This window comes from Neltuma alba, unplaced genomic scaffold (genome assembly GCF_004799145.2).
Source record: "Neltuma alba isolate B1F8T4 unplaced genomic scaffold, ASM479914v2 tig00011955_pilon, whole genome shotgun sequence".
In the NCBI taxonomy this organism is placed as follows: domain Eukaryota; kingdom Viridiplantae; phylum Streptophyta; class Magnoliopsida; order Fabales; family Fabaceae; genus Neltuma; species Neltuma alba.
In genome coordinates this window covers 1-9,867 of record NW_021636533.1, presented here as the reverse complement: position 1 = coordinate 9,867, position 9,867 = coordinate 1, and the positions used below count along the sequence as shown (strand labels likewise).

Here is a 9,867-nt window from a genome sequence, read left to right as displayed (position 1 = left end):
GACGTTAATGAAGCAAGGTATTTGATTTGCCTCTTGGGGCTGCTTATGAGTTATTCGTTTTTTCATTAAATAATTAAATTTCACGTATTGGTTACTCACTATTGGGGTCACTTTCCCTTAAATATAATCTGACCATGCGGGCAAAAAGAAAATATAATCTGACCATATCGGAATTAAGTAATTAATTAATTTGGTGGGATAAATTGTTCGCCAACAAAAAAAAAAGAAAAAAAATTGGGAGGGGAAAATTTTGTGGAGGTGGTGGGAAAAGCAGGGGCTGGACTTAAGGTGTGTTTGGATTAGCGGCAGAGAAGTAACTTTTTTTTCAATCTGACTTTTACAGAAGTCAGATTGGATAAAAGCAGCTTTTTTGAGCTTATTGTATAAGTCCGTTTCAGTGACAGAAGTCAGATTGCAAAAATGTGATTCCAAACACATCCCAAATCAAAAAAAGCTCTTTTTGCCGGTAAAGAAGTCAGTTTGAAGGTCTAGATGTGATTGCAAACACACCCTTAATTTGGAGGGAACAAGATTGATTGACAGGCCTTGTGGCCCCCTTTCAATTACCAATAAAAACAAAGGGGAGTGCTGGATCTGCCCTTCTCGGGTCGCGGATCGACTCGCACCTTAATATTTAATATTTTGCATTCACATATGATTTCACGTGGTTTCATTTTATGCAAGCTCAGATTTGTTCCTTTCCGTAAAAAAAAAAAAAGGAAGCTCAGATTTGTTCCTTGTTGCCCTTTTTTCGGGTTCAACAGGAAATTTATAATTTTATTTCTCTATTTTAGTTTTTTTTAATAGCACAATTTTGTCTATAATTTTTTATTTTGCTGCAATATTGTACAAATAAAAAAAATAGGAACTGCCAACGAAGGTTAGTTTTAACAGAAAGGGTTGATTCTTCACAGGTTTGAATTCCCACTGAGAGATGCGGCTGCATTTAGTGCTCAACAGTATTTTGAATAGAAACTTATCTATACTTAGCAAAAAAAATATCAGGATACTAGTGTACAAAATAAAATTAGAAGTGAAACTGAACCCTTAGTTAAGAAAATTTAATCATTTACTGTCTGGCCCAAGAGATAAATAAATTATAGCTAGAATGCAACACTCTGGCCAAAGCTCCTCAATTTGAAGGGAGGAGGAGGTAAGATTTTGGAAAAATCATTTAAAAACAACTGTCAAAATAAAAAAAAAATTATAAATAGGAACTCATAATAATATTAGTATAAGTTTTGACAACAATAGTATGTATGGTAACAATAATTTTTGTAGATAAGTGCTATATGTAATTTTTTTATTCTGACAGTCTTTTTTTTATAATTTTTCCTAAGATTTTTAACCACCATTTTTGTTTTTGGTGAATTAACCACCATTTTTTTAATACAAACAGAAAGGAGGGTCGATCAGTCATAATTGTTTATAGAAAGAGGATACTTATACTCGAAGGAAAAAAAAAACTTCCTGACCAAACATTGGATTAGAGTAATAAACTAATCAATAAAAAATAAAATAATAACGATGATCAGTAAAAATCAGGAATGAGGTAATGAGTGGGATGCAACCATGACATTCACGTTTCTTTCTTTTGGCCGCGGTACACGATTAAATAATAATGGCAAGCGCCGGTCTTCGTAGTGATTTTGTCCGTTCACAATAATGACTTCTTTGGTGTCCCCACCACAGTTGTGCTGAGGCAAGATTAAAAAAGAGAAATTCTTACAACATCCTCTCTAAGAGTATCACATCATCTATACTCTCTCTAACTAAAATGCAACAGCTCACTCATTTTTATCCTAACTACTAGCTTATGTGTTTTACTTAATTTATATTATTTTATTTTTGAAAAATAATGCTTTTAAAGTGAAATACCAATTTGAATAAATTATTTTACTTCACAATTCGTTAATTAAATCTCTCCTCCATCTTCATCTTCTTCGACAAAATAGAAAACCTCATACTCCTCCGGTTCTTAATATAGGATCAATTAGTGAGTTGGTTTTGGTCCTAAATATAAGACCTATTTTTCATATTTATCAATTTTTTTAAATTACCCCTATAGATATTCCCTCAACTATAATCAAGTAGAAGAGAGAGAGGGATTATTAAGAAAGATGATTATGGTGTTTTAAGAAAAATGTGTCACTTTTCTTATAATTAACTAACTTACCTAATTTCCTTAATCTAATCAAATTAGTTAAATGAGTCTTATATTAAGGACCGGAGGAGTATTTTCTACTCCTCCGGTCCTAATTATAAGACCCAATTGACTTATTTGAAGAGATTAAGGAAGTAAGTTAAGTTGGTTATTTATAATAAATAAGTATTGTCATTCCTAAAATATCCTTACTAATTAAGTATATTGGCTAAAACTATCATTATTATAAGGATTATCTTGGAAAAAAATGCATAAATATAAGAGACAAAATGGATTGGGGTCTTATAATTAGGACCAAATAAAAAGTCAAATGGGGTCTTATAATAAGGACCGGAGGAGTATTATGAAGCTCCGTTGCTAATAAGGGTTGTTGGGTAACCACTCTTTTTCTTCTCTTGTTATTTGTTGATGGCACCTCGCTGCTAAATGTGGTCGCTTTTGATTAGTTAGCAAACTAGCTGATGGCTTTGCCTTCGGTCTCAATCGTACCTGTCGAGGAAATCAATTTCTTCGGTCTCAGACTCCATGGTTTCTACACTGTTCGGTCAACTCCGACGTCTTTAACTTCTTCGTTCCTCCTCTTTTTACCTCCAACCTCATTGTTAGTTTCATTGTAGTCAACTTTCTCCAAAGGTTGAGGTTGGTACTCTTGCTTCTGACATTTCTCCCTGAGATGAAAATCAGATTGTTTTTATCACCAGAGATAGGATAAAAAAAGCGATGGTTGCTCTTATTGTGTTTCTTGCCGCCCCGTTTCAAGAAAGGGAGAGAGAGGTTATGGAGAGGCTAAGACTTCACCAGTGCAGCAGCCACACGAAACCCCCTGTTACCTGTTAGCGACACAGTTTCTTACGAAAAAAAGACAAGATTCTCTAGGATAAGAGAGAGATTTGATGAATAAACTAATTAAAATAGTTTATGCAAATTGGATTTTACTTTAGATACATTATTATTTCAAAAGTAAAGCAATATAAAACAAGCAAATAACATAAAAGTTGGCGGCTTTGATACCAATTATATGAGCTGTTATATTTTGATTGGAGAGAGTATAGATGATCTGGTACCCTCAGAGCATGTAAGTATTTTTCGATTGAAAAAACCCAGCACCACGAAGAGCCTGAGTTGTTCGATGCGATAGATATGCCACGTATTTATTACTAGTTTCATTTATGCCTTGCTAAAAATCGTTAATTATCGTTAATCATATGTTACCATTTTTATCAGTAAATGTACCTCGTTTTTATAGTTTACTGAGTTGTAAATGTTTTGTAGTATTTTCTTAATTCATCCAATTATGAAAAACGCTTTTAATACATTGACTCACCCAATCCATTAGTTTGTGACTTGACGTAGGGGATAAAAGAAGGGTTGGAATCTGTTTCATGGTTATAACCAAAGTTTAACACATTTTTCTCCAAAATCAATCAATTTGAAGGTAGAAGGATGGAAGATTTTTAACCTCCAGTTTTTTAATCCCGAAGGAGGGATCTTCCAAGACTTTCCCGTCAAACATGGGATTAGAATAATAAGATAACCAATCACGAGGGTAATAAAATAATCGCGATAATCAATAATAAAGCATAAAATAACTTTTTTTGGCAATGAAGCAATCGTATATTGTCCGCTGATGTGAAACGATATTCACGTTTTTGGCCGTGATAAAATAAAATAATAGGGGCTATCTTTCTAAAGTCAAGTAAAAAAAAACTATAGGCATGCCTTTCTTCGTTGATTTTGACTACTCCCTCGTGATAAATTTGTCTGTTTATAATTATTATGACTTGTGTTGGGGTTGGTGCTCAAACAAATCTGAACAAACTCAGTCCCCGAAGTCTGAAGAGTCGGAGTGATTTCACCCACCGATTCGCACGAATGTATTTATGCCCTATCATCGCCTAATTCATTACCGAAGTACAAAAACATCTGCAAGGAAGAATCAGATTTATTAATTAGATATATTTTTTTGCCAAATATTATCGGGAATTAAATATTAGTACCTTTATACTAATGATTGGTGGTTTTATTTTGATTCTTTAATTTTATAAAATATTTTAAAAACTTTTTAACCCTAACCCTGTCAAATATATTGATGTTCAAATTTTAAATGTCAATAAAATACTTTTTCGTATTAAATTTAATTTCCAAAATAATAATGATTGTTTGAAAAAACCATAATATCAGAGAATTAAAAAGATATTTTTAAAATTAAAAGATTAAACCAACAATTTAAATGCAATAAAAAGTTAAACTAGGAGTATATTTTCCGCAGGAATGACAGTCCCGCTACCATTACCAATATTCACTGAAAAAGCACTGAAAAAGCATGCTTAGATTGGATGCCAAAACCTTTTTTTTTTTTTCAAAAAAAAAAATGTAAGCCATGGCTTGAAAACAGATTACCCAAACACCCATTAAAATCCAAAATCAATTCTAGGGCCCAAAAACATAATTTCAGTGAAGCACACCGGTACAACTTTCAGGCAAGCCACAGTTTCCAAATATATTCTTTTCAAGTATTGTTCTCCAAAAAATAATCCAAACACACACTATATTTTATTCTGAAAACAAATAAACAAGCAAATAATGAACAAACGTGGAGATAGTGATAATTGATTTAAGAAATATTTGCATGGAAATTAACCATAGTTTTAAAAGTAGGTTTAGAGTATACAAATTAAATGTGAAAAAATTTACCGTTTTGTTAAGAAGTATTTTTTAAAAGAATTTTAAGGGTATTCTTTCTAAACACCACCTCAAAGAAGTTTCACGAGTTCAGTTAGGCCGGCGAGTTTGTAAAAGTTATAAAATTCAATCGGAAGCCGATAGGCACGGGCTGTAGGAAATAGTGGTAACGACAATTTCTCGAGAGGCCCAAATTGATGATGTCAGATGCAGAGGAAATCAAGTTCTTTTTCCTTCCCGGCTACCAATCATGCCACAAAGCCCAGACATCCGGGGAGGGTGACCCAGGGCACGCTTAGCGAGGCAGTCCGCTTCCTTGATAATTTCTCTTTCCAGATGATGTAGTGCCACCTCCCAATCGCGACCCAACATGCAAGCCCAAATCTCAAGAGGAGGGGCGTTCCCTTCAAGCATTCTCAGCCTGGGACCTTCCACCACGTTGCTCTGGCGTTCATTGCGGTATCTCCAAAGCAGCCAACAGGTCACGGTGAAGAAGTCAGCCCAGCTTCCTTCGCAGTTCCCTATATTTTGAGCAAGATTCATCACGCACCAATCCTAAAGGTCGGCATTAAAGAACCTGGTCGTGTGCTTGATTCCTATACTCGAACTCCACAGCTTTCTCGTCTCTGAGCAGCCTTGGAGGATATGTAGAAGCAGAACGTCCTCTCGGCTCTACCGAGTTCTAGCGAAACTTGATGTTCATATCATGCCTGCATGCATATTACACAGCACGACAAAGGCTGGGAAACTGTTTTTAAACAATTAAGAGAACATGGACGTTCTGTGGTTTGTAAGAATGAAAGAGAGCGGAGTACTTCTCCAGGAAAAGAAGTTCACGACCCGCGGGCCTTCTACTTCTTTCCCTTATTTATTGACCGTCTGATGGGTAGGGGATGGCTGGCTGGGAACTGCTTCCTGTACGGCTTTCCAGGATGGCTGCTTCCTCCGTGCACTGTTTGCACGTGGAGCTGAGGAAATCACACATTGTTTTTGGGGAGCCCAAAAAACCATGCTTGGACTTGGAAGAAACTGATGGAAAATCCCCCAAAGATGCACAAATTTCAAACGTCTTCACTGGCAATTCCCTGTCTAATATTGGTGTGTGCATTCTGATTTTGATCAGAAGTTCTATACAAGAATTCCCTGCAAGCAACCAAAAAGGCCGTTAGAATAAAATCCATACTTCGAGATGTCTGTTAAAAGTGGAAGTCAAAATAGAGAACAGAGCTTTTGAATCAGTTTCGGGCTGAACCATAAAATCAACTTAACAAGGTTGCTTACCGACGAGTGTAATCTCCAAAGAGAATGCCACCTCTGGGACTTTCTGTACCATATGAATCTACTGATCCCAAGAAGAGAAACCGGCCTCCTGGTACTCTTCTGGTCTCATGTTGGTGAACGACATTTTTATTGATCAAATTTATATGGTGTAACCTTGTGTTTCTATCTCACAGTATTATGCCCTAGATGAGAACGCAGCAAGACTGCCATTGGATCTTCTGATTGCTGTCTCCTAGACACCCATACCTGAATCATTTTCTCAACTTTAGGTTCTGGGAGGAAGCCTTTCTCTCGCATCTCTAAATAATATTTGTAAGCATCCTCCCATTTTCCGTTCAAAAACAAGCCATGAATCAGTGCAGCGTAAGAGCTACGATCAGGGTTGAACCCGTATTCCTTCATCTCACTCCATAACTTAAGGGCAACATTAAGCTGGCGCCATTGGCAAAACCTCCTTATTAACATTATGTAAGTCTCAATAGTTGGTTCGCAACCCGCCTCTCTCATCTTGATCCAAAGTTCAAATGCCTCCTCTTTAGCCCTTAAAACACGGAACAAAGCATGGTAAGTCTGAATTGTAGGGGATAGGCCCTTCCCCGCCATCTTATCTAAAATTACTTTAGCTTCTTCAATCAAGTGAGCTTTGCAAAGAGCCTTGATCAACAATCTGTACGTAGAAACAGTTGGAACAATTCCATCATCTTCCATAGTTCTCACAAGGTTGACAGCTTCTTTTACCCACCTACCTTTTGCGAGAGCAAAAATGACGGCATTATAAACCTTCCTATTTGGAGTAATGTTCATTTTCTTCATCTGGTCAAAAAGTTTCAGCACCTTAACAGGTTTAAAAGCTTTTGAATAGCAAGACATAATACAGGCATATGAGACGGCATCATATTTGATTCCTCTCCTACTCATCTCCTGCCAAATTCTCTGCGCATGAAATGTGCTAACAATCACATTACACCATCCATCGAGGATAATGTTAAAGCTCTTGGTATTAAATGGGAATACACTTTTAAGGCGGAAGAATAGGTGCTCAGCATCTAGTACATTCTTGTATTCACAAAGCGAAGAAAGAAGGCTTTGAAATTCCTCTAATCCAACTTGAAAGTTAAATTGTTTATAAGCACAGAATGTATTTAAAGCCATCCCAACATCACGTACAGCACAATGTTGTCTAATCATGATCAAGAGAGTTCGAGGAGTGACAAGAGATGGACCAGATTTACCTCCTCTCATCTCCTCAATTAATGCCCAAGCAATGTCAAACTTTCTCATTTTGCCAAGGATAGATATCATAGAATGGTACTCCTGAATGGAATGAGTGTAACCTGGTTGCTTGCCGGCCCACAAGAAAAAAGTGAAAGCTACTTCCCAATCATTGCGAATTATTGAAAGGATCTCCACAACCAACTCAGATGATGTTGTAATATTGCACTTCTCAAGCTTGTATTCAATTTCAGACGCTCTGCGCCCTGAGTTATGTATTATATTCAAAATGGTTTTCACATCTTCAGCAAGACCGTCCCTACAGTGGCCAACGTGGGTATCATTCCTTTCATAATCTTTATCTTTATCCTCATCTTCCTCCTCATCACCTAAGGCCTCATCCAATCTGAGTTTAGGGGAATCAGTTGACCACCCAAAGTTTCTGGTTGGAGATGAAGAACAAAAGAACAGAAGCGAAAAACCCAACTTTGTTGGAGTGGTGGAGGAGTCAGACTCTAAAGGGTAAGGGGGATTGAAGGCAGAAGTCAGGGGCCGCTCAACTATATGATTGAAACTAACTGGAAGTAAGTTTTGATAAATGCATGGTACCATTAGAGAAAAAACAGATAGCTTAGATCTAATTGTGATCATGTGTGGTAGAAATTAGAAATGCAAAGATCACTGCTGTATGTTAAAATAGAAATATGATGATAAAAAAGGCTCTGACATATAATGAAAGGACTGCATAGGTAGATCACCACTTCATTTGTAAAACTGAAGTGGAAGTATGTGAGAATTACCGAAAGAAATGCAATCCAAACTGATATCATGGAGCACAAAATGTTTGTATATTGCAAATCTTAGTGCCCCCTGGAATAAGATTTTTAAATGCTTTGCAGAAACTCAATCACAATGTCAGAGTCAGCAGCTCGCTAGTAGGTACAGAGCCAAAGTCTGCAAACATATTGTGAAAGAATGAATATTAGCACCATCAAAGCAGCATGCCCAAGTTAAAGGAGCAAGCCAACGAGCCGGCATTGGAAAAGGGGGGAAAACATCAATAAAGGAAAATAGTCCTTCCTGGGCATACAACTTTTCCGTTTAAGTTAAAAAGCTCTGCATTTGAGAGGACAACAATTACAACTTTCTAAAAATTCAAGTGAAGAGAAGAGAGAGGATACAGTTTTGCATTCAAGTTAAAAACAAAAAATCCATTTTTACCAGATAACTTATAAGGCTGAGACAAATAGAGATCATAACTAGTTAACTACACATACAAATATCAAACTAAATCACTATACAGCCGGTAGCTAATCCAACAAATCCAAGAGCTCTATTGTCACAATTAGTCTCGTGGAGTAAGAAAGGGTATGGAGCAGAAAAGAACAATAGATTCTCAAATTGTGTTTAGTCCAAGCTGATCAATATTGTCGAGATGCATTTACCATCAATCCAAATCAGATGTTGAGCATCAAATATACCTGGACATTTAGATTAAAATTCTCTTGAAAAAGTATTATATCTATTTCAGATGCCCGAATGCCAATGATCTAGATTAAAGGACCATGTGAATTGATTTATTCCAGCAGCAAGAGTAATGTCCAAAAAAAAAAGCCACAACAAAAAATTTCCAAAATACATGAACGGCACTCAACTCACCTGGGGAGGGTGAGAGACAAGAAAGATGAAAAGCCTCGAACTTGTGAGGCAAGAAGCCACTTGACGAATGACGGTGGGCTGGTGGGGCGACGGCGAGAGACCCAACCCAGAGCATTCGAGGAGAGGCTCAAGACCGGCGAGAACAGGGGGTTCTCCCCTAATCTGGCTTTAGCGGTGTTTTCCCGTAGCAACGGCGTCGTTCAGAGTGAGCATTCGGATTTAGGACTTGAAAAATGCCCATTTCTTTCATGTTTCATAATATATTTTAGGATTTCATATAAATACTTATTATTTTATTATTTTTAGGGATTAGATCGTACACACATTTATAAACTTAGATACGAAATATGATAATTATTATTTTGTTATTATCAATTATTAAAAGACGTGTATATTTATAAATTCATCTGTAAAATTTACCGAAGTTTGTCCTATGTTACCCACATCTTAACGAAATTCACGAAGTCTCTTATTAAAATTTAGAATGTATATAAATGGATTTATCATAACTTGCCACCCTAAAAATAAAATCTCAAGGCGGTTACCATTAGATTTTTTTTCCTTTTTATACACTTATTTTCTAAAACAATAAAATTTTTAAGCCACATGAATAATTGTTAGATCCATCCGTGTCCCAACAGTTAGAGGAAGCATGATATTTTGCTGGAATCGTCGGTGTTCAGTCACAGGGCCTGTTTGGCAGACAGCAGAAAAATGCATGGTTTGGATCCAAAATTTGCCAAACAGATAAGAAATTGATGAAGTCATGGTTTTGAAACCTAAAATCATAGTTTTCAGAAAAGCAAAACCATTGGCTTTTGGGCAAAAAAAATGGAGGACTATTGGGTGATAATTATACCGTCGGAGAA

At 36.4% G+C, this 9,867-nt stretch overlaps 1 protein-coding gene across 1 annotated transcript; it reads right to left on the bottom strand.

Moving 5' to 3' along the window:
* Positions 1–4,953: 4,953 nt before the first annotated feature.
* Positions 4,954–9,113, bottom strand: LOC114719834 (pentatricopeptide repeat-containing protein At5g15010, mitochondrial-like). The gene is made up of 4 exons (XM_028905379.1): positions 8,999–9,113; positions 8,140–8,241; positions 6,128–7,854; positions 4,954–5,989 (listed from the first exon to the last, which is right to left on the bottom strand). Exons 1-3 carry the CDS (start codon positions 9,111–9,113, stop codon positions 6,290–6,292), a joined length of 1,782 nt encoding a protein of 593 aa, XP_028761212.1. The 3' UTR covers positions 4,954–5,989; positions 6,128–6,289.
* Positions 9,114–9,867: the final 754 nt, after the last annotated feature.